At 37.1% G+C, this 26,331-nt stretch overlaps 1 protein-coding gene across 1 annotated transcript; it reads left to right on the top strand.

Annotated features, from left to right (window-relative positions):
• Positions 1-7,514: 7,514 nt before the first annotated feature.
• Positions 7,515-20,616, top strand: ZNF507 (zinc finger protein 507; the record flags this gene model as incomplete). The annotated part of the gene is made up of 6 exons (XM_079541309.1): positions 7,515-9,620; positions 10,850-10,955; positions 15,006-15,120; positions 17,477-17,581; positions 19,985-20,119; positions 20,253-20,616. 6 exons carry the CDS (start codon positions 7,515-7,517, stop codon positions 20,614-20,616), a joined length of 2,931 nt encoding a protein of 976 aa, XP_079397435.1.
• Positions 20,617-26,331: the final 5,715 nt, after the last annotated feature.

Here is a 26,331-nt window from a genome sequence, read left to right as displayed (position 1 = left end):
AAAAAGTATACTTAAAGTACAGGGAAAAAAATAATCTCATCATCCAATAACATATCATGAAAACAGTACAAGGTGCAAAAGAATGAGATTCACTGATTTCAGTGTTAGAAGTACTAAAATAATTAAAACACAAGGAGAAACTTTAAAAAAAAAAAAAAAGCTTAAAATATCATGGCTACTCTCTGAATATACAAAATGTATTAGATTTACAATTTTTTAGCAAGTACTAATAATTTAGATTTAATAAACATGTTAGTAATAATTTCAAAAAAGAAGATACACATATAAATTAAATTAATATAAATCAGCCCCTAGATGTCATTGTTGCAGCTGAAATATCATTCCTACAGAATTAGGAGACTTCTGTATTAAGAAAAGGCTGCTTAAAGCTAAATAAACTATCTAGCTCATATAAGCACTGCTCAGTTTTAATGCCGCAGTGCAAAAGCACAAAAACCTCTGAGGCTATAAAGAAAAATACAGCAAACAATACAGAAGGATCAATGAGATTCTGGTTCTGATATCAGGTAAGCAAATAACCTAAGAGATCATTGCAATCTAAAAGTCATAGCATGAAATTCTATAATACCCCTTCCATGGGGAAAGGCTCTTCATAACTCCTATCAATGTTTACCTCAATACTGAAAATACTGACATTTCATGTCATTAAGACATCTCCAACTGTATCCAAAATACCTCTACATGTTCTCACTATATATATATATGAAGTTCAACTAGATTTCAAAATCTGACAAAGCTTTTCTTTCCTACAATGTCTTAAAGCAATGAGTTCCAGATCTTAGTTACATATATATAAGAAATCTAAAAATTCCTTTCCCCATTGCAACCATTCAACTTCACTGATTATCTAATTAGTACACTGGTATGAGAAGCAAATTTAAAGTGCAATTTATTTTCTTTATGCCACTTATTATCTTCCTGTGTCTATCAGGTTCTAGTCATTGCCTAAATGATGCAATGCAGTCTTCATTCTTCCCCATACAATTTTTGGTTCTTCTAATAATTCTGAATTCCTATCTGCAGTAATGTGTCAGAGCACAATACAGTCCTATTTCATAAACCACTAACACGGTATCATTTTTTTCCTATATAGTTTTCTTACTATTCTTCTCTTATTCTCCATATTATTATACGTTACACAGCAAGTTTGAAAAGGCGTAGATTTCATAGGAAGGACACCCAAACTGCCAGCCTGATAAATCAAAGCAGCCAATACAAATGCATCTATGTAAATATATGTAAATTCTCCTGCCACTTTCTAACCAAGAAACTCTTAAAACTTTATCTTTCTTAAAAGTACTTCATGCACTGCGTTTTGCGGTTCTGCAAATTTCACTTTTTTTATTGTGGATCTACCTCATGATATATAAAGGCTGTCTTCATATACAAATACAGAGGCTGTCTTCAAATACAAAAGAAAAACACATTTCTTCACCTGCCACTCACAGTGGTCAGACAGCACTACCTAACGTCCCAGTAGGAGGTCCACAAGCCAAGGCCTCTGTAATCCAGGAATCATGCAAGATCCAGTAATCCATACAAAATTCACTTTCGTTGTACATCAAGCCACAAAGAACTTTATTTAATCTTCACTCAGGTGTCTCAGAGACCTCCCGTATATGTGTATAACATTACAATAATGTGAGAATTATAAAGCTTTTGGAATGATTTTGGAATAGCCAGGCACCAAAGTGCAGAAAACTGAAAGGCTAAATTGAATTTTCTATTGACAACTGTATTACTCATGGCTGTACAACTCATTAATGAAAATAAGCCTAATAATTAATCTTGATGTCTGAAGAGTGTGAGACTGAGGCCACAAAATAAACAGACACCTTATAGGCAAGTCACTATATGTTATTTAAAATGTTTATGCAAGGAAACATGTATATTTTGCATGTATTTATTTCAAGTTAACATCTTTGCTGATGTAGCTCTAAATTTGCTTTGTGTTTCTAGACTATGCATTAGTCTTTTAAATTAAGCCTATAATGCTTACCATAAAACTCATACCACTGACATTCTGCACATATTTACAGTAATTACGAAGCAATTTTATATAAACTTTTTACAAAAATATCAACATTCTGAATATATTAAGTTCAATACAACTGTCTCATCTCTACTACTCAGGGATATCTGCCTTAGCCAAATTTCATTTGGTTTCATTCTTCCTTCAACTTGAAAGCAATGAAAATGAAAAATGTGAAAAGTACTTTGTGAATTAAGAAGCTTTTCAAATTAGTATAGAAGTGCAAAACTTAAATCTGTTTTTGTGGTACAGTCATATTTACAAGGAGAATGAAATCTTTAACTGTGTCTAGTTTTAATTAAATACAACAATAACTAAGTACACGGAGACTGTTGCTCACTATCAACCCACTATTTTTAGTCCAGGCATCACTTCCTAGCATGTTTCAATTGGATAAAGGAGGGTGAGAGTTCTATATCTACAACAGTGATTCAGTCCAGATAACTGCTTAATTAAACTACTAGAAATGACCATGTTTATGAGAACTAAGTCTTTAAAGAAACAGTGTCCACAAATGACAATCACATTTCTACAAAGGGCTTCAATTAATACAGCAGAAACATACCACAACGAGCTGCTATTATTATTACTCTTACTTTTATATTTTACACTGTGAAAACTATGCAGCTTCAACTTGTTAAAGATATATAGAAGTTGATAGCTGTTAATAAGACTGAATTTGTACTCCTGCATTTCCCCCACAGCAATTTCTTTAGAAGGAGATATTATCAAAATATTTAAGCTATTACAAAATAGTGAAACAAAAGCCCTAACCCTAAGCACAAAGTAGTTAAGTAGTAGACAAGTTAGAATTAATCTTCTTCTGTTCTACCAGCCGTGGTCCAGTCTTTTTTATCAGCTGGACTATTTCACATACTCAAAGATGAGCAGACAAATCCATCTTCTGAACTCCTCATAAGGGCTCCTCTACTGAAAAGTCAGTACCAGCTCTAATCCTTCCCTCATAAGCTGTTTTTGTTGTTGTTGTTGTTTTTCCCCCCCCCCTAAAATTAATTATCTTTAGATTCCACATTTAGGACTCCACAGCCTAGAGCCCAGCTGGGCCTGCACTCAACACCAATTTCTATGTGGTTCCCTTAGCCCAACTGTCTTTGTGCTGTAAGCTTTTAAGCAGGTGTTTAAACTCCAAATCATTCACTACATTTATTGGAGAAAAAAAAAAAAAAAAAAGACTACATAAGCAAAAGATGTCCAAAGAGCCATTATTTCAGCTGGACACTGGTTGGGCAGAAGGAGACTAGATTCCTTTGCGTCTCTGTGATGAGATCCGTACTACCGGATTGGGACTGGGTTAAAGTCAGAGACTACGGGATAGGCTTTGAGGTGTTCTAAAGCTTCATGCAATTAAACAGAGCTTTGATAGTTGTCATATGAATCAAAACATAGTAACAAAATAGGGAATTAATACTCACTGAAATCAGGGCAAACTCTTGAACAAGACCCAATTTGCCAATACTACAAATACATCTCCTACCCCTACAAAACAGCCATCATTAACAAAACTCCAGTATGTGGAAGGAAGTAAACTTGCAAAGAAATTCCTCTAATTTTACAAGATCCCACCAAAGCTGAACTGCGTCCACATCAACACACATCAAGTCCCTTTCTGGAAACAAATGTTAGATTTCACTTGTCATCACTTAGCCCTGAGCCACTGCTGAAACTCATTCTTCATATGAAACACTTCAGAATCACAGCGTGTAACATCTCTGGTGCACAGCTTGCCAGGCTGACCCTGACACGCAGTGTATGTTTTTAACTCATATTCCTGCTGACTTAAATTGAAACACCCCCTCCTCCATTCCATTAGGTTATGCGTGATATCACTTGCATTTATTTATCATTTTAGACACAAAAAAAAATCTGTAGACTTTTATGTAGTGGCTTCTGCGGCGATCAGCCACGCTGTACTGCCGTAAATAACGAGATATTGCCATCGCGCCGATGGCGGACACCCGCCCTGGACTCCGGGGCCCGGCGCCACCCGACGAGGCCCGTCCCCATGGCAACGGCAGAGAGGCGGCGGCACGGCGGCAGTACCCCCCCCCCCCCCCCCCAAAACCCCCGATCACCTGATCCGCGCCCGCCGGTCACGTGATACGGTCTCCATCGTCGCCATCTTGAAGCGGTGTCCAAGGGGGTGAGGAATTTTTTTTTTCTCTGTTTCAAATAAAAATTAACCCCAAGCCGCCCCTCGGTGCCGCAGCCGCGAGCGGGGAGCGGCCCGGCGGAGGCCGGCGGGGGGGGCAGGTAGGGCGCGAAAAGCGGTCGCGCCAGGCAGGCCCCGGGGCGGTGCTCGGGAGCGGAGCCCATGTGCGGAGCGCGGGAGGCGGCAGCTCCCGACGAGCCTCCCCTGCCGGCTCGGCACAGTCCGGCCGCCTCTCGCCCGCCGCCTTAGGGCTGCGCCGTCGGCACCTGCGCGCTATAAAGCGGGGAGCGCGCGGGGATTGGCGGCGGCGCCGTGGGCAGCCACGGGGCAGAGGGCGGCGTGGGGCGGGAAGGGACATCCTGCAAAGGGACGGGGGAAATCTGCAGCCGGCCGGCCTTGAGCCGCAGCCCCCGCGCTGCCCTAGGGAGTCCGGCCCAGCGCAGCTCCGCTGGCAGCAGTTTCCCTGCCCCGCGGGTGCAGCCTCGGCGAGAGGCGGCCGGGCCCACAGGTGGGCTGATGCGTGCTGGGATCAGCCATCCCTGTGCTCTCCTGCTGTCCCTCTGTGTAACATAGCAGCAGAGTGCCATATGCATACCCTAAACGAAGAACTACTTAACTTCATCAGTATCCATATATGCCATACACAGCTGATAATATACAAGCTGATAATATACAAACATCCAAAGTTCAAACATCTGGAGGCATTCGCTGTTTTCTGGTTTTAGCAGTATTGTGTGGCAACATGTGACTTCTGCGATCTTTCAGCAGTCTTGCCTCTTAATTTCTATTCTGTTTTCAGGTGAAACAAGTAGGGCCAATATTTGCTTGTTCAGAATTATTACTTCGAGGGAATGTTCCAAACACGAACAGTGTGAGTCTGCAGGGTGAGTCTGAGTTTCCCAACAGTTATTGAACTTTTCAATCATAGAGGACTCGAGTCCAAACAGTAAGTTGAGTGGCAAATAAAAATAACTTCTGAGTTAGTTCTGCACAGAATTTTTTTGTAGACCAATATCATGGATGCTTTTGAAAAAAATGATAGTGGCCTTAAGGCTGACAAATTTATAAGACTGGAAATGTAAGCAGCACTCTGCTTATTTACAGTTTGTTGGTACAATTTTAGTAATTTCATTACTAATGTTATTTAGTAATTTTAGTAATTTTACTTATCTTATTAAATTTCAGTAGAAAGCATCCATAGGTGTTAATCCTGCACATATTATCTGTGCGTAAAGTCAGCACCCAACAGCTCTTCCAAAGCCCCATGAATAATAAATTTGAGTTATTCTGAATTAGTTTCTTGGAAGATTTATCTTCACTTTAAATAAATTCGTAAATGCAGATTCTATTTAAGTACAGAAATACGGTAGCAACCTGCTTTTTATTAGTGGAAGTACTTAACTCCTATTGTGGGAATAATTACAGGTTGTTACATACAGTTAATTTCTTGATGGATTCAAAAGTTCTGTGTCTGCAGACAGAAGTATTAGGGGAAGCGGAATATTATGCTCACTGTCCAAAAGATGAGGAACAAAAGTATCACATAACCGTAGTCCATATCTTCTCTAATACTGTTTTTTAAATAAAAATCTGATCATAATGAGAAAGGCATGTCTCAAGGTAACTCGACTTGAATACAAGAAAATCCTTTTTTTGTTGTATTAGATTAAAACAGAAATTGCATGTTCTTGTGTTGAATAGTAAGGTTAGATTTATTTTAAAATCAAAACACTTGTGCTGCTTTCCTGTACAATAAAGGAATTTATTGCAGTTTTTATTTAAGTTCCTTTGAATGTGAATTCTTTTTCTTATACAGTAACAGAAAGATGTTTCATTCATACCCACAGTGTTGCCTCGGCAAATAAGTCTGCAAATCTTCTGTTTGCACCGAGCAATCTCATAAAGCCTTCCAGCATTATAACCAAAGTTTCCACAACATTGTTGCATCTCCTGTAATGTGAAAATACAAATGCATTATTTACACTAGTAAAAACAGCTTTCTGACACACACAGTGCTGCCTTTGGTAACAGATCCCTGCTGCAGCTGCCTCTGGCACGTCTCTGGGGCAGACTCTTTACGCTGCATATGGGCAAAGGAAGGCTTTTATTCCCATTTATTTGCCAGAGTAAACAATGTTCTCTAGAAATCACTTATCAATTTTAAATTCCAGCTAAATACTAGATCAAGAAGTAGAAAAGAGAGGATTTAATAGGTCTTTAGGCCAGTTGAAGAAGTTCTGATTTGGCCTGTGTGTCTTTCTCATAAAAATAGAAAAAAAAATCATCAGGAAAGAACAGGGGATAAAGTTTCAAGGATAGCTGGTAAAAGAATCAACTGGCATTCTTTATGCTCTTATATTTTATACATAGTATATAAAGTATAAATTGTGTATTAAATATTTGTATGTATAGCAGAAGTGGTATCAATTATTTTCAGACATTTTTTCAGAAGTAAATTCCACTGGACTTTCTGTCCAGCAGAGCCATCCCTACCCTGCAGTTTTGACCACATCACAAAGTATCTTTTCATGTAATTTTTTACATATTGGCTTCTAACTTAACCTCCATCACTACCACATTAACTGCCTGTAGTTCATAGATATGTTTGAAGGAAGTGTAAGTGGAAATAGCTACTGCCTTTAGCTTTCCCTCAAAACAGAAAAAGAAAATCCTAACTTTAGTACAAACTGATTTTCCCTACAATTAAAGAATTGTAGGAAAAGCCACAATTGCTTTTCTAGAAAATAACATTTATAGTAAGTATAATTTGAAGTTGAATGGCCTTTAATATAGTCAAGGTGAAATGACTAATGTAATACCAGAATTAACCATAATAGAAATACCAGAATTACTCATTTACCTATTCAGGAGACATAAGTGTATCAGATGAGAATATTAGGAATACATTTCCATATCATATTATATAGCTTAAAAATACAAATCTACCACTTCCTGTTGATTAGTCTATTTTAGTATCCAGTGTAAAAAAAATACAATAACTCTAACAATGATAATGAGTTTATGCTGGAAAAATATTTATCTTGCTGTTACACAACTTGAAGAAACACAGAGGCTGTTTTGGAAATACTCTGTGCAACTGTTTTGAATAACATCTATATTAGCTACTTAATGTTCTCAAAATATTTGGCTATTTTTATCACCTTTCTAGAAGTTTTTATAAAGTTAGTGGGTTCTATCTTCTACATTTAGTAAAGAAATTTAAATAGTACTGGATTGTATTTTTATTATTGTGTATAATTTTTAATATTTAATATTTTTCTCCCAGGTATTATGGAAGAAGGAAGTAGCGTTGCAGTATTGATGCCAAATATTGGAGAACAGGAGGCTGTACTGATTTCTGAAACAGTCATTGGCCCAACATTGCAAAACAGTGAAGATCAGAGAAAATGTAAAACTGATCCATTAATCCATGTTATCCAAAAGCTAAGCAAAATAGTCGAAAGTGAGAAATCACAAAGATGCCTTTTAATAGGGAAAAAACGTTCCCATTCTGACGCTTCTGCACAGTCCTTTGATACAGATCTTTGTGAAATCCCAGCTAAAGCAATTGAGCTATCTGTTATTGCTACTAAAAAGACTGAAGAGTTAAAAGCTGACTATTTTGTGACTGAATGTCTTCCACAAAGCAAAAAGAAGGTGACGTGCTACCAGTGCAGTCTATGTAAATTTCTATCACCTTCTCTCTTAACGCTGCAAGAACATATAAAACAACATGGGCAGAAAAACGAAGTGATACTGATGTGCTCAGAATGCCATTTTACTTCTAAAAACCAAGAAGAACTTGAATCTCACTTCCAAAATCACCATGAGAATGAAGGTAAAAATAGCATCCAGACAAACGTGCAGCGGTGTGTAAATGCGTCAAGTTCGTTTTTGCAAGGGACAGTGGAAGGAAATGCCAAATCAGGGGCTGGAAATACAGAATGTAAAGATACCACTCAGTCTAGTCACATATCTGAAATGGGTAGGAGGAAATGGTATACTTATGAGCAGTACGGCATGTACCGATGTTTGATTTGTCGGTACACCTGTGGTCAGCAACGAATGTTGAAAACACACGCTTGGAAACATGCAGGTGAAGTTAATTGTTCCTATCCTATCTTTGAGGAAGAAAATGAAACTGCCAACTTGTCAGAGACAGCTGTAACTCATACACCTCATAGCATGGATACAGTTGTTCTTTCTTTGGAAAACAATGAACTAGATATCCATAGTGAACCTACTCTTCAGCTTCAGATTTGCAATTCTGAGCGACTGTCGTGCAAATCACCAGTAGGAACAAATGTAAAAGAGGATGAGATGATGAATCAGTCTGTAGTGCATTCTCCTACTACAGAGGAGACTGTTTCAGATACAGAACAGGATAATTTGATAACTGATAGCCTACTTTCATCAGCACAGAAAATCATTAATTGTAGCCCAAATAAAGAGGGTCACGTTAATGTAATAGTCGAGCGTTTGCCAGGTGCTGAAGAAAGTGTCTTACAAAAGTCTTACTTGATGAACACTGACATTGAAACAGAAAAAAAATTAATCTCGGAGGAATCCCATGTTACCTCTGAAGAGCCCAATGGAGTTTATCATTCAGGTGAAATCCAAGAAGTAATAATAGGATGGAATAATACTGAAAAAAAAGACAATGAATTAAGCTCTATAAAAAATGTAACAACTGATGAAAATGCACCTCCTGTACGAAGAAGGACAAATTCAGAGTCCTTACGACTACACTCACTAGCTGCAGAAGCTCTTGTTACGATGCCTATCAGAGCTGCAGAGCTAACAAAGTCTAGCTTGAGGACTTTGACTGGGGAAGACTCTGTGGATGCAGATATAGGGCAGGGAGAGGCTGGTGGTCCAGGCATGGCTCGTTCTAGAGTGGTATCCTCACTTAAGAATCCATCAGAGGAGTTTTCTGGCTTAAACCAAAGTGAATGTGCAATAGTTGAGATACAGAAAGAAAGGCCAGAGTTATCAGAAGCACCAATTAAAATGGGCATCAGTATGTCTCTACTCACTGTCATTGAAAAACTGAAGGAGAGGACAGATCAAAATGCTTCTGATGATGACATTTTGAAAGAATTACAAGACAACGCACAATGCCAAAATGCAAACGATGCAAATATTCCAGGAAGTAACCTAGTAGAATATATACCTAATGTAGACCGACCCTACCGCTGTCGCCTCTGCCACTACAGCAGTGGTAATAAGGGCTACATAAAACAACATTTGAGAGTCCATCGTCAGAGGCAGCCCTATCAGTGTCCTATCTGTGAACACATTGCTGACAATAGTAAGGATTTAGAGAGCCACATGATCAACCACTGCAAAACAAGAATGTATCAGTGCAAGCAATGTGAAGAATCTTTTCATTATAAGGTAAAGTTATTTCCTGAGTTTGTCTATAATAGCTAAATAACCTGTTCTGCTTTTTTATAACTGTTGATCCTGCTTTATATCTACGTTCATTCTGACATCCTGGCTTCATTTTCATTACAATTGGAGATTATTGCCAGCAGTACTTTCCAGATACACCATTCAGCTATAATTACTTTGCCTCACCCACTGAAATAAACTATCTTCATGTAAGTTATTTTCATGAGAACCATCTAATAGACATCTTAATATTCTGTTGTTCTGCTAACCTGTACCAGCTAAAGAAGTGGAAGCTTCAGAGAACTTAATAGCTGAAACTTTAAAAGAATGCTCAAAAATTCAGACAAGTTGGAAGTGTGAGCAAAAGTAACAGTAACTGGTGATAATGAGAGAAACTGTGAAACAAATTATTTTCTTTCTTCCTATGTTGTTGTTTGGGGCTTGATGTTCTGTAGAACTGAGATCTGAAATACCACATGCCAGAACAGAGTACTGTATTATGTCAGTGTTAAGCATTAGTGCTGGTGCGTGTGTTCCTATACAGTCAGTTCAGTAATTAGGAACATAGAATCAATGGCAACAGAATATAATCTTAAAACTGAAACTATTGTAGGCAATGGTAGTGCAAATTTTCCCCTATTTCCTGTTGTCTAGTCCTAATTTGAAAAAAAAAAAAGTAGAGATATGGTAGAAAAAGTCTGCTCCTCCTTCTCCCCAGGCAAGTAGAAACAGTAACATATTCTTAAGTCAATAGGCAATAAGAAAATTGAGCCTATTTTCATAATAGCCATCCTCTAGCCTCTAATCTCATATTGCTTTTGGAGTATAATAATTCTGGAGGAATAACTGTTTGACACTTCTATATGAGAATGGAGGAAGAAGGACAGAAGGGAAAAGAAAAAGCTTGAAAGAAAAAAAGTCAACACGTTGTGGTATATCTGCGTATGAAATGAATATTGATATTTTTCTAGTGAACAGATTTTATAAAAAAGTAACACGAATCACATAGTCATCTCAGTTACTGTCACCAATCCTTTACGTTATTGATTGATGTGTGTTGGTCTTATTTCTAGTAAAACTAACTGAGGGACAATCTGCGTATACATTAACGTACATATTATTATAACAGTTGTCATTAAATCTTGAGTAACAATGTGCAAATCACTGCAGTGTCTGAAGTAACCGGTGAATGTTTGTAGTGTATATTTAAACATGGGAAATTGTGTTTTCAGAGCCAACTGCGAAGTCATGAGAGAGAGCAACATGGTCTTCCAGATATCTATTCAACATCCACGTCTAACAAACTAATAGTTTCCAGTGAAGTAGATGAGAGAGAAGGTACTGCTTATATTGTCACTTGAAATTATAAAAAGTTGTCTGGAAAATTGTTTGCTGTTCTTGTAGACTTACTGTTTTTAAGATCCCTTTTGGGACAAAATGTTTTCATGTCTATTCCTAACCTAAATGCATCTAGATGTGCAAACTTACCAAAAATTTTCCATTTTGAGATCTCCTACAGACATTTGTTAATAGGTGGATTTTTTGCATGTGTGATTAGATCCCATATTTCTTCTTTTTGCAGAAACAATTAAAATACTTAACAGATAACTGGTATGGAATATTACTCTATTTTAAGAAAAAAAAAATTTTTTTTCTTTCTTGAACAGCTACAGTATTTGTCAGATAGCCTGAAGTAAACAGAGCAGCCTTTTTTTAAACTCACTGTGTGATAACATAGTTTGATATCAGCATATATATACAACGCTGTCCACTCTGTGATTAGAAATTTCTCTTTAAATTATGAAATGTCCAAAGTTTATTTTAGCTCCAGAGAAGTGGATGTAAGGCATTTGAAAAATTATCTGTAGTCGTTACCAGGGTAACAATAGGGCATTTTCTGGATGTTTGATTAACTATGTAATTTAATCATGTTTTTTTTCTGAAGAAAATCCAAGAAAACTTGATGTGTAAAGATAGTGAGAGAGGGGAAAAACAGCCAATATTTGAAGTCTAGGGAAGATGTTTTAAAATCATTGAGTATCCTGTGATTTTAAAATCATTTGAGTATCTAGGAGGACCAATATTTAATATTATATTTTCAGTGAATTCTCTCCTCTGATGAGTTGAATTCCTGAAAATATTTACAACACTTCTTTAGGCAACACTGTAATTTTTAGTGCTTGGCAATTTTAGAGCACTGTGGGAAAACACCAGTAATTATATCACCTCTCAACAACTGTGAGCCAAAATATTTCATATTTTGTGTACATAGCTCTTGTCTGTCCCACCTATAGTCTCTATTCAGAGAGCAAAATGCATACTGCAATAGTACATAGATTGCAGTCAGAAACTCTGGATTCTATTCTCACCTTGCTGACATTAGCACAGACACTTGAAAAAAAAGGTACTAGCCAGCATGAGTCAAGTTGGATGGCTTGAACAACTAACAATTTGTCCAAAACAATATGGTACGCATCAGAATAAAGTGAGATCCGTAACTCTTGACTTGCATTCTGTTAGCTCACGCTGCGTCTTTTTTCTGGCTTTCAGTGTACAAGTTAGAAAATGAAGATGGCTAGCTGCTTTTGAAGATAGTACATTTTATAAAGGTGTTGTTGTTAGATTTTATATCCTGACTTTGTAACTTAACTTCCATGAAAGAGGAGCCTCTGTTCATGAAAATGTCCTGCTTTTAATTGCGTTAGAGATTTTTAAAATACTTATTTTTGTTCATTACTGTCTTATAAACGTGCTACATCCAAGCACTTTAATTGATTGTTTACCCCACTTGAAATTTAGTAATGTGATTTGAATGAAAACAGTTCTCCTTTTAAAGTTGTATTAACTCATACTTTGGAATGCCTAAATTATTTCAGAACCGATTTATAATCAAATTGCAACACCATTGCAGTGCAGCAGTCTCTTGTCAAACAGATGTCATCACTATAAAGCAACACAAAACAAAGAAGTTTATAGCATAGCAGCTGTTTATGTGAAAGATGCCTGAGCTGGGACAGTTTCATTTCTTGTTTATGAAATAGCTAGTCCTAAAAATCTCTTTATTCATCATGGTTGTACAATAAATTAAAAGGGAGCATGGTGACACTGGATATGATTGGATTGTAAATGTCTAATAATGAAGGAATAGGGTAATAAGCAGAATTACAGGAACACCTGTTACTGTAGCAACAATAAAGACCTGTGGTTTCCATGCTCACTTTCAAGAGACCTGATTTCCTCAACCCAGAAAGCAAAAAAGCCCCTACAACCTCAAGAAATAAGCCATCAGAGGAGGCAGGGGACAGCACTGCTGCTTCGTTTCAGCTAGAGATTATATGGTGTATTATAATTTATGGGCATTTTGTTGGAGGGATAAAACTAAAGTACTGATTGATGTAAATAATTGCTCCTAAGTATGTGCTACTGTGTGGTTAGCCCCTTATAACTATGCACTAGATAATATGTTTGCATAACACTTTAAAAATCTCATTAGATACTATTTGCTTTAAGCTTATAACCAATAAAATACAAAATTCATAACAGAAAGTACATTTAGAAGCTGTTTTTCTAAAGATTCAGCATTAAAGATGGAAAATCCATTCAAGTGGAGCATGCAGTAGCCCAACCTTCATAAAACTCCTGCTCTACAGTAGATCTGCAGTCCAGTGTCTTTGTGTTCATCAGAGCTCTGCATAAATGAAAGAGTAACTGCAGTCTCCAGGGGTAAAATTAAGAGTGTTTTGATAATTTGCATTAAATATTTTTTAAACAGCAGTGATTTTTTTAAAGCTGTATGAGATGTATATCTATGTTTTGCTTTAAGAACATTAATGTTGAATTGCAAAGAGTGCACGCTAAGTATTACTTCCATATTGTTTTGTTTTTTTTAAATGCCAGGTGAGTGAGCAATTTGACATGTTAAATTTGAAGTAAAAAGTATTTTTATTTATCTTTGTACGTGCAGGATTATTAAATTTTGTTTCAAACTATTTGTGCATTCTGATTGCTGTTTTATTTTACATGACATACTATGGAATTCTTCAGAATAACTCTCTAGTCTACATTCCCTACATAATGATTTCAAATGTTGAACCAAAAATGCTAATTTTTTAGTAGCTCTTCACAATACAAAGTGATGGTTTGTGCTGGAGCTGTTTTTCATAGGAGCATGAAGAGTTATGGAAGTTCTTCCAAGATATGAGCTTTACTTTGTCTCCCATGCATTACACAATGAACGTATATTTATTTTGGTCCTGGGATGTACTTTAAAGTACTCATCAGAGAAATTCTCCAGGAATCTGTATCAATTCCTTCAAAGCTTCTGTACATAACTGATATTAATGGCTTAACTGTTCACTCAGCTAATAGGAATTTGTATAGAGATGAATTGAACTTGAACAACTTACTTGCAACTGGAAAAGCAGAACTCTAAAACTTAGGTTACTGAACAGGTTAGATGCAGAAAGGAAGCCCTTAGATGGTAATTTGATACTTATTTTGACAGTAGTGCTGATTTAAACAGCTCCAATCTGTTGTTCCTTTGTATTTCTGCTATTTTCTCATTTGAAGAGTGTGGGAAGGCTGCACGATTGGCTGGAGTGGGAAGAAGACCCATATAAAAATACCATCCCTCCTCCTAAATGTTAATATTTCAGCTGAGATAAGTTACATTATTCAGCGAGGGAGCAGGAATAGGACTGGTAAAGTCTACAAAGTCATGTCCCAGAAATATTCAAACTGTGCACTTGTGGGCACGCATTTTCCTGTCTTAAATTAGTCATTAGCCTTTGTCTCTGCAACCATTAATTTTTCAAGAGTCTCTTTCATTGTGGAAGAAAAAATTTTATTGCAATTGCTTTTCAGTAATTTGGAGAAGTTCCAAATTATTTTTTAATACATCTGGTCAATATCTTTTTTTTTTTTAAGTCATCTCAGATCCTTCTAAAAGTGGATGATAAAAAGAGTCTGAGTGCTTCACGAGACCTTTTCCTTGTCTTGCCTGTATTTGCCAGTTAGAAACCTATCCTTTATCATCGCCAATCTTTTTTTCTTCATTTGAGTCATTCTCTCACATTTTTTCAACTTTTGCTGTAACCCAGGATTTTCAGCCCAGTGGAGGAAGAACAGAAGTGTTCATACAGAGGAAGAATGTGCCTTCCTTAAACTTTAATAATTCCAGTAGATGGTAGGGCAAATGCTGAACAGCACGGTCAACAAAATACACCTTTATTTTCTCTACATCCATTGCCAGTTTGCTCCAGTGAAGTATTACCTTTAAAGTTAATTCACGTTTCATAATTTTCAGCTGTGCTAAAATTATCATCTGAGAACTTCGTATAATGCTGGATGCAAATCTTTAAAATTTTATATATATTTTTTTTTATGTAGGAAGTAAGTCTTCAGTTCAGAAAATGTATAGATGTGATGTATGTGACTACACCAGCACAACTTACGTTGGCGTACGAAATCACAGACGAATTCATAACTCTGATAAGCCATACAGGTAAGAGTCTCAGTTATTGCTAAATAATACTAGGCTCGTAGACTGCTTATTTTAACTAAATAGATTACTGTACTGCTTATAGAATTTCAAAGATTTTGTTAAACAAAGTCGATGCAGAAATTTTCCTGCAGCTTTGACGGAGCCACGCTTACTGTTTGACTGAAACTAGGTAACTAAGGTAATTCAGATTTGCTGTAATTTCCAGGACATTATGTGAATAGCTTGTTTTCAGTTTGAAGCATCTAGATGTGCAAAGGGAAGCAAATACTTTATAATATTGAACTTTGGCCACTAGTAATAATATATATTTAACAAACACCTTTAACACTTTATTTTGGATTTGCCTTCTTGAAAAATGTTCTCCATTGCCATTAAGGCAAACAGCAAGATACACATTTCTTTTTGAAGGAGGTAGGAGTCAAGGTGTGTTCATAATGTATTGGCTTATTCAGTTTGGAAGAGTTCTGCCTGTTGTCCTGTTCTCAGCCCCCTTACCTTTTTAACAGGTTTCAAGCAGTATTAATGCATTTAGAATCAGATACAGCTTTTCTGTAAAGGATGTTACATACATATATGTAGAAATCTTGATATCCAAAATTGGCTGTAATACTCTATAGTTCAGTTCCTCAGCAGAAAAAATAAAGTATACTGCATAAATTCCTTCAATTTAAATCTGCTTATTTGCTGTGGATCTCTGTCCCTCTCTAGTGGCTAGAAAATAGATGTGAGTTAATACAATTCTTAGCTTTTTAGCACAAATTCTGGAAACTCATCTTAACACCTGAAAACACTGAGCTCAGACAGGGCCTCTCTTTTTTGGCTAAATTATAAAACAGAGGACATTTTATTTTGATTTGTGCGTTATAATGATCTCCAATATCACTGGCCAAAAATTGCAAGATATTTGCTCAGATAACAACTGTGGAATACAAACAGATTTTTCTTTTTCTCAGAATCTTCCTTATTGCATTATTGGTTACTTGGTGGGGTTGGAACAACAGATCTGTAGTGTCTTACTAACTTCTGAGTTAGACTGAGCTAGCCTGTTTGATCAAGGAACCACTGAAATCTTTCCATTGGTGACATAGACTGCTGTATAGTACATTTAAGCCTACTGATACAGCTTGCTTTTCTTATTATTTTTGCACAAGCCCTTTAGATGCATTTGCAGACCTGGTGGGATACTGAAGCCACAGCCTAAAAACTGTAAAGATGCAGTACTCATGATATTTCTCATTTTAAAACATGTATTCCTTAAGCCTTTCATAACGCCAGATAGCAATCTAACTACATTGCAGCTATTTTTATGCTCACACAAATACTTTATTACTTATTTAACAAAAATTGCTGGAAATTAAACTATCTATATAGCCTCTAATGATGCGTTTTGGAGATGTGATACCTCCTGGATTTTAATACTGCAAAATTAAATCCTTTCGATAATAAAGTGAGTAATTTCAAGCTAAATGTCCTGCAGTCTCAATCTTTTTCACCCTGTAAACCAAATTTAGTAATGACTGGACATTTTACCATTTGAAAATAGAAACAACTGAAATCCTGATAAATATGCAGAATTTTAGCTAATCCTGATGACTTCCATTAGATCTATTTTAATGTTATATATAGGAAGCCTATGTAGCAATATATTGACATTTATGAATAGCTAAGTACTTTGTGAAGGACTCTGGGATCCAAATGCAGGGATCCTGATCCAGATCAGAACTGTTTTATGTATTATTTTTGTGAAAAGATCCCATGACAACAGTCAAAAAATAAAATCTGAGTGTGATGAGACACACTTTGTCTTAGGGCACTTTTTTCTAAATGCGTTGATCTAGTCCACGACTTTTACTTAGTTATAACGCTCTGAAACTTAGATGTTTTATTACTTGTAGGAGTTTAGCTTTAATAATGTCGTGAGAAGTGTCTGTTATTGCACAAAGTAGAACACATGTTCTTAAGGGACAATCCTTACTTCTGAGTGCACTGTCTCCCTATAGTTTTTATGGTCACATTCTGCTTTTGCATAACATAGCCAAGCAACCTACATCATGTTTGCTTCAAGAGCATCCATTACAGATCATAATGCTTGTCAACTTCAGAAAAGGCCCACAGGGTGGACGTGAGGACAGAACATGATCTGTATGCATAGTGATTCTAGCTCTAAGTTGGAGACTTTTTGGGATTGCAAGAGGTTCTCATGGTCCAAAAATTAAAAGTTATATGTCATCACTTAGACTTCTGTAAATGTTGTTAGCCTTTAATTGCAGTCTTTCCAGTTACCTTTGCTTTCTCATAGATTTTGTTGCTGGAATAGTGCTAGCAGTTAATTGTCAGATTGTTGTTGTCTCTTTAGATGTCGAGTATGCGACTTCGCCACCACAAATATGAATAGCTTGAAATGCCATATGAGGCGTCACCCCCAGGAGCATCAGGCAGTGCAGCTAATGGAACAGTACAAGTATGTAACAGTTTGGATTTAGCACAAAACTGTGATAGTGATTTTGTAATTAAGATACAAGGCAGAGTTCAGATCATATTCGTTTCCCTCCTAGATGCGTTCCTTGTTCCAGTGACATATTTTTTTTTTTAAAGAAGGAAGGAAAGAGATTTGGTGGGGGACATCCCTCTTTCCTTCCAAAATGGCATAGTTGCACATAAACTGCTTATTGCAAGAGGCTTCTTGACTGCGTTACCTATGAAAGCACACTCAGAATTGTCTGGGAGAATGCATGTGCCAAAACCACTTCTAACAACTATAAATTGTTACATTCCAGTGCCCATGAATGTTTTCTGGCTTTGTTTAATATCCTACTCTAGGCACAACCATGGTAAGAGTCCAGATTTGAATCACACTGCCCTAAATAAAAGTAATACGAGTGGTTATTGTGTTAGCCATAATATCATTTCATTTAATATACGTCATATTCTAGATAATGATCCTCAAGTGTAGAGCATCAGACTAAAAGTTGTTGAGTTTCTGCCTTTGATAATGTATGCTAAAGCAGTCGACAGTATTTAGCTCATGCTCTCAGCAAGGTAAGTCTGGTAGTAAATTAGCTATTTAAATTAATGCACTTTTAAAAAAAGACTAATTAAAAGGGGTTAAAAACACTGAACTGTTGCTTCATTCACCATGTATCAACCTATGAAACCCAGTTGTACAAGTTGTGCAGAAAAAATTACATAACATAATGTAATAAAACACCAGCAGAATACATATGCATATAGAATTGATTCAACGTTATTTTTTTAAGTTTGTGTTTTGCAAAATCTCATTTTGGCCTAATGTTATCCATAAGTGAACAGTGAGGTCTTCCTTTTATCTTACTTTTAATGGTGGAGTTGTTTTGAAAAAGGGTTATCAGAAATACTAAAATTTTAGATCTGAGGGTGAAGTTGTCTGTTTTTGAAAGCATCTGTTTTATTAACAAGGCTTCAAATTAGAAGGAAAAGGTAAAAACGGTATGTGTGTTCTAAATCAAGTAATAGAGACAAGCTGGGCTAGAAGGACATGCCTGTTGTTCCACAGCAGGACAGAATTCTCTTCCTACATAAAGGCAGCAATGGAGTGATGTCCTCTAGTATCATCCCTCTCCTTCACACTGAAAGAACCAGTTTATCATCTCAGAAACACTTGCAAAAAATGCTTCCTCTGTTGTATGTTCACGTATGGAAAAAGTCCTGTGGGATTTATTAGGTTTTTTGTGTAAGTATGCAATACATATCGCTACACAAATATTATTTACTTTTCAAGGTTTTTCAGCTGTTCTGCACAGGAGGAGGAAACATTTTTTGTTCCGTCCTGAATCCTGTTATATATTTATCTGATTGCCATTAATAGTCTGAATTTGCAGCTGCTTTTAGAAAGAGAGATTGGGTTATTCGGAAAAATAAAGACGTACAGAATTATTACCTGCATTAAGCATTCGTAGTTCTGTTTAATTTACTGAAGTGTATGCTGAAATCTTGCTCCTATACTAAGTAATTGGAATTGTATACATAAAGTCCTTGCATCCTAAAAGTGTAAATTAAATTTAAGAGGACCAAAAAAATACAGCTGAAATTTGAAAAGTATTTCTCAAACTGGTGTTCCTCAAAAGATAAATACAGTTTAATAACTAGGATTTCTTAGGATGTTATTTTTTCTAAATTTTATGTATAAAAGTCAAACTGAGTTGAAGAACAAGACAGCATACCTTATAGGACATTGTTTTATAGGGAGATAGAAAATCTGTGGTACCCCGACCTGATGGACCACTTTATGGACAAAATGTCATGTGTATGAGTTTCAGCCTGCAAATAGATCCCAGAACCTGACTGGATGCTGCCCTGGGAACCTGCTCTAGCTTATCCTGCTTGAACAGCTGGATGGAGCTGGATATTCTCAAGAGGTGCCTTCCAACTTCTGCAATTCTGTGATCCTCAAATAAACTAATACATGCTGCACCAAGAAAGGTTTCATCAATTCTGTTTAAATTAGCAATGCTAATTATTACAGTTTCTGCTTGGTTCAAAACAATGGCAGAGAAAGCTCACTATCTGCCTGCCAGCTGCCATACAGACATACTCCATGTTTCTGCAATCATTAGAACTATTTCATTTTTGCAGTATTCAAATAGATTCAACAGGCCAAATAGCTAAGATTTCAGTTAAATTGTTTAAGAAGTCTAAAAAGCCCACCTTAAATTCTCAGACTCTATAAATCACATTGTAAAATGAAATTTTGCAAACTTATTTCACCTAGTTATGAGAATTGATGTGTATCTTGCTGCTTCCTCACCCTTTTGGGAGAAAAAAAAATGAATTACTATTATAGTAAAGCTTAACTTTTAAATGCATCTCTTCTCCTTCTTTTCCTTAGGTGTTCTCTCTGTGGATATGTGTGTAGCCATCCTCCTTCCCTGAAGTCCCATATGTGGAAACATGCAAGTGACCAAAATTATAACTACGAACAAGTCAACAAGGCTATTAATGATGCAATTTCACAAAGCAGCAGGTATGTCAAGTCTGCTTTCAAATCTATTATCCAGACCTCTCAAATGATCCAATTCTGATCCAAAGTAAAATTCCCATCAAAAAGCAACTGCTGTACACTTTGATAGTTGTTTTGGTTTCTATTATTTTTTCAGGTTTCAAGGACAGCTTCCTGACAAAACCTTATTAGAAGGCACAGAAGAAAGTACAGTATCTATTCTAGGAAGTTCAGACAGCCTGGTGTCTTTTACAGAGTCTATTAACCAGACTAATAATGAAATTTCAGGTTCTGATGAAAATGAAAAGCCTAATTTGATGAATACCTCATGCAGTTTAGAAAAGAACTCCACTCTACCCCATCTTGGCACAGAATACTGTGTTCTTCTCTTCTGCTGCTGCATTTGTGGTTTTGAGTCTACCAACAAAGAAAATCTGCTGGGTCACATGAAAGAACATGAGGGTGAAATAATAAATATTATCCTAAATAAGGACCACAGCACAAATCAGAACACAATCTAGGTAAAGCAGTAAGTGGAGGATAGGGTTTCCTAGAGTGAATATTTACTTTCTTTGCTAATTTTGCCTGAGAAACTAAAGAGAAGAATTGCAAGCAAAACTTGATGATTTCCCATCTTAAGTCCTTGTTCCACTAAGAATATAAAATTTTGACCAGGGATTGATGAATCACTTTAGAGATAAATACTGAGAGCAGGGAAGAGAATAATCCACATTAACCTGGTATTTCTCTACATGGTGCCAAGAATGCAGGATTGTTGCTTTTTTTCCTTTCGTTGGCAGGTACTAGTCAGTAATAATGCATTAGTACAGTGTGTTAAAACCCAAAGGTATGAAAGCTTTATATCATCTGAAAAACTTTGGTGTTTTCCAAATATTTAGGCAAATAACTTTTTTTACTCTCTTTTTTGAAACTGGCATCACACCAGATACAAATTCACAATATGATCTCATCTAACTCAGCCTGGATTCCGGAAGGTAGAGAGGGGAGGTGGGTGAGGACATGTGTGTGCTTGCACATACGCCTAGGCATTTCATCTTCCCAATCTATTTTTAAGGCTTTACAAACTCCAAGCTGTGTTTCAAAAAAGAGTGGTATCCTATCTGTTGATTTAGAGCACCAGGAGCTGAGTAGCCTAGAAGCATTTTGCTAGTAACTGTTTCTTCAGTGGGATCCTAATAGAATATATCTTTTTAATTGATTGTGTGTGAAAGATTCTTTATAATAATGACCTGCTGTATGTTAAGGGCTTTATTAACACATTCAGCAGAACTATTTAAAAAAAAAAAAACAATGTAGAAACAAACAAAAAGCAACACTGAGCATCTCATATATCACTTGTAACTTGCAGTGATTACTTTGCAGTACATGAGCACTGTTTTCTAATGAGATCAAGGTGTTAACAATAATTGCTACGAAGAGATTTTTAAACCTATGTAGATCCCAAGGATGTAGATGAGCGTGAGCTGGGATTTTGAGTGATGCCTACATGCTTTGGAGTTCTTTCAAAATCCCACTGGCTGTCTAAATTTCCCATTTGTGTGGCGGAGTTGTCACTATAGAAATAGTTCATAGAAAGATAATCTTCCTACAGAAAGTTATATTTCAAAAAATAAAACCTGGCAAACTATTTTAAGCAAAATAATAAAAAACAGTCAGTTGTAGAACAAATTTTGCTAGTTCATAAATATGAATTTATAAAGAGAATTCAGGATTACTTTGTTTTCTAAGGAACACATGGAAGTCTCTCCCTTTTTTTCCCCTGCTAACAGCAGTCTGCAGTAGATGATGTTAATCTATATGTCAGTTGGGATCAGGCTGATTGCCAGGCAACTTTTTGAGGTTATGTATAAAGTTGGCTATCTAAATTGTTTGGGATATGCATTTCAACTGAATGAAATAGTAGCACTTCTGAATAAGCCCTTTCATAACATGATTTAAACTTTTGTGTGGCTATTTATTTCTGCTTTTAAAGAATGGCAGTAGCACAGAAGCATGCCTAGTTCCTGACATGGGAATGCAGTTGCCTGATTTTTTTATTAGCTTGTTACTTTAAAATGACCTGCTCTTAGAAAAATAGCGTTTTATTTCCCATTTATGCATTTCTGCTAGCAGAAAATAAGCTACAACAGTAAATCCAAGAAGGTGCCGTTTGTACATATGTATGTACATAGCATACAGTCTGCTGTGCACTGCTGACTGAAAGTGGCAAAGAGGAGAAGAAAAAAAGAAGTTTGGTTGCAACTTTACAATACAGCATGAAATCTAAATGCTAGGGCAAAAGGCACGAAGATTCCAGCTACATTTTGTGGGTTTTGTTTGTAAGTGATTTCCTTAGCTTGTTCTTTGGATTAAATATATATTACTTTGTTTATAAATTACTGGAAAGTATATATTTTACTTTAAAATTGGTCATGATATAACATCAAAGCATTTTTATAAGGCATTTGAGATACTTTAAATACAAATGTGAAGCAAGTACTATTTTATGTTAAAAGTTATATTTCAGATTTCTACAAGAGGATTTTACATTGAAAAACACGATTTATTCACATCATGTCAGAATGAATTAGAGATAGTTAAAGTCTACCAGTCAGTGTGCACAGAAACCATAGTTTGCCACATTCTTATTTTTGCATAAAGGGGTGGTTATATGAGGTTGCTCTGCTAGTGAGAGAGAAAAGGTGAAAAACTTGTATTCACAGACTAAGAAGAGAAGCAAGTAACTTCAAAGTTAACAGTTTAGGTCTATGTTCAGGCCACACTTGCAGCAGTAAGTATAATCACCAAGACTCCTTGTAATGGGAGTAGGAACCAAAACATATCTATTTACAATTGCTCTTTGCAATCTTGTTGCTTTTTTTTCTGCTAAACCATGGGTTGCTGCGCAATAGTGTCAAGCTAGTTGCCTCTAAAAACTGCTATCGATCTACCAGTTGCCAACAAATTATTCTTTCCTGGAAACACAAAAGCATTTTTAACTCTCCTGTTGCTTGCTGTTAGTTACCCTCTCACAATTCCTATGGCCTTTATCAGAAGTTCTGCATGTGAAGTAATTATAGGCTTAGTTTCTGAAAGCAAAGTATTTCTCAGGTTATCTGCTTTAGAAAGCGTATGGTTGGCTTGGCTGCATGTTATATGAGGGTTTTTCAAGCACATTTCAAAGTCACTAACACTGCAGTCTTCCCCTTTCTTTAAGCTTTTAAAATATTTTTTGGATCTTTTGTCACAGCACTATAAGCTGATCAGCTTTTCTCTTCCTGTTTGTTTTAATGAGGTCTGTGACTTACAGCTTTGATTTTAAATGCCTGTACTTCTACTAATGAGAAAACTTCATTCATACTAGGCTATAATGATAAATAGGTGCATATTTCATCTTTCAGATTTATGCTTGGCCTGGAGAAATGGGATTCAGTCAGAGTTATTGTATTTTCCTCTTTCAGAAGCACTTATTTAATCATTTTTTTAAATGTACAGTTGGTGCTCAAATTAACATTTGTTAAGATATATTTAATAGAAATTTACATTTGCATTTGATATTCATGGACATGGGTACATGTATTTTTTTAAGAAAAGGTATCATAACACTATGGCACTGCTTTTATAGCCAAAGTATAAAAAAAAAATTACAAAACTGACATGTAAAGACTGCAGTTAATGCTGATGCTGTATCTTATTAAATAGGATGACTTCTGTTTTATGAAATTATCCAGCACATTAAGCTGCATGCCTTAAGCTCTCTCTAGGATTGTGTTCCTGATAGATGACTGTTTGGAACTATGAAGCAAAGTCTGTAGTACTACTTTAACTACCTTCTGAAATACTGTACAATGTTAGAATAATTTATTTTGCTTTACAGGAGTTTGTCACGTATTGACTTTAATATTGTATTTTGGTAATAAACTTTTTTTGTTAAACACTTTAGTCACTTTTATTAGATCTGCATGAAGTACTGTTGTATTGAAAAATGATCACTGCACCAATGTTTAGAGAGTTGGGAATGGGTTTAATCACAAAGTATTTGAAATACTTTTATTACCATTTCACACTATTGAGTCAAGATAGTAGAGTTAATATGTTGAAAGAGTTAATAGTACTGATGGTAGAGTTAATACTGTTAACAAGTTTTGTGAAGGTAACAGTGGTGATGAAACATGAGACTACTGAAACAAGTCCCAGTGTGAGGGAGCCTGCATGCAGTTATGGAGCGACACTGAAGGACAGAACTGTGCAATCACATTTCACAATGCGGCTAGTGGGAATCTTGTCCCCAGTTTAAATGGAGTGAAAGCCTTATACTGTGTTTTTTTCAGGCACGTGATGGACTTGTGCTTATCCATCATGTAAGCTAAGCTTTGCAAGTTAATTTTAATTACACAGTGTATTTCTTGGCCTTGCAGATTTTCCTCCCATCTCCAAAAAACAAATAAACAAACCAAGTCTGCTGCTGCTGGCCAAGGAGAGAAAGTCTCACTGGAGTCCCCACTACTGGTGTTGTCATGGCTTACACTGACATAAGCAGGGTATTTTACTTCTTTTTTTGCTATTCTTATGGCCCTGCACCAGTTACGATTTAAAAACAAACAAACAAAGAAAAAAAAAAACAAAACAGAAAAACCCAAAAATCTGGAACTGCAAACAAGTTTAGACGCTACACTACAGAATGCTGTGTTGTACAGTTATTTCACGTTTTCCTTAATGTAAAACCTGGAGGAAAAAAGTCATGGTATCTAGGTACTACCCATTCACTGGGCTGAAATACCATATTCCCTTCAGCTTAATAAAACAGAACAGAGTCAGCAGAACATATTCTGCCCCGCAAATATCCTGGTCTTGTGATAATGCTGGTACCCTTCTCTGATGTGCATACATACTCCCACACCTTCCCTCTACTTGTGCCAGCCCAGGGCAGCTGCTCACAGAGATGGATCAGGGCACACAGCTTGCTTGGACAGAGCTGTGCTGGAACCTAGCGACTGCAGCACTGCTGGGAATCGGGAGAAAATGAGTTAGAAGCCCTGCCAGTCCACTGGGAAAGGAATCACAACAACATGGCAATGTCCCATAGCTTTGGAAGGTAACTTATAGTGAAAAGGTAATGCAATATGCTGCTCTTTACAAAAATACACATAATCGTTTGATTCATATACAGTATGTTAATTTTAGCAATCACCTGACCTGCGTGATGAGGCTGTAGTTCTGATGCTATTGTAATATGGTAAAACTAATGCCCATAATTCTTCAGTTTCAATGTACATCTAATCAGTTCTAAACTGACTTGTAGTAGAAATTTTTAACTAATTGGGGATTTTAATCAGAATAATTAAGAGAAAACAGACATTCCATTTCTTTTAAAAACTAATTATAATACATAGGAAGTGTGCTAAGATAGATCCTTAAAATCTTCCTGACTTTGCATGTTCTAAGATGTTGGTTCGACAGCTCTGAATCACCAGGGTGCTTACAGTTTGCTTTTCCCTGAATTTCGGCCCGCTTCAAACACTGGTGTTGAACTAATTGTGGAACCAAAAAGCAAGTATTGCTGGACTGCAAAATGGTGATGGAAAAGTACCTGGACGTTGTGCTGAAGAAGTAAATTCCGCTTCAGCCCATATCACAGTATTTGTGTGTCTTTGGGGAAAATCTGCTTTGTGTAATTGGATGCGGGAGTCAGCATTTGGATAAGATTTTAGAGGGAAACTTTCTGTTATGACAAAAAGCTTTAAAGGCGCTGCAATAAGGAAGCACGGGTTGCACTTATTAAGTCGGAGCACTTGTTTTGGGGCGGGTTTGTAGCTGGGCGCTGCCGCCAGTATCTGCTCCCACGGAACCCCGTCGCGTTCCTTCCTCGGAGCCCGAAAGCATTCGGGGAGGCGCGGCCCGCAGCCCCTCCGCTCCGCCCGGCAGGGGCGAGCGGCGGCCCCGCGTCCGCCCCCACCCCCGCCCCTTCCCCTCCTCGCGGTGGGGCCCGGCACATCCGCGCCGCCAGCGCCGCCGCCGCCACAAGCCGCCGCCCCGCGGCCCCGGGAACGCCGGCAGGTACCGGGGGGCGGTGGGGAACGGGACGAGGCGGGGCGGCGGCGCAGGCCGCGGCGAGCAGAAAGGCGGCGCCGCGCGTCGCTGCCCGCCGGGCCCGGCCCGGCCTCCGGAGCGGCGGGGAAAGGGAACGGCGGGCGGCCCGGGCCCGGCCTCCCGCCTCTCCTCCCGCCCCCCGGGGC

Source organism: Tetrao urogallus, assembly GCF_951394365.1.
Source record: "Tetrao urogallus genome assembly, chromosome: 12".
Lineage (NCBI taxonomy): Eukaryota > Metazoa > Chordata > Aves > Galliformes > Phasianidae > Tetrao > Tetrao urogallus.
This window is presented reverse-complemented; position numbering and strand designations above follow the sequence as displayed.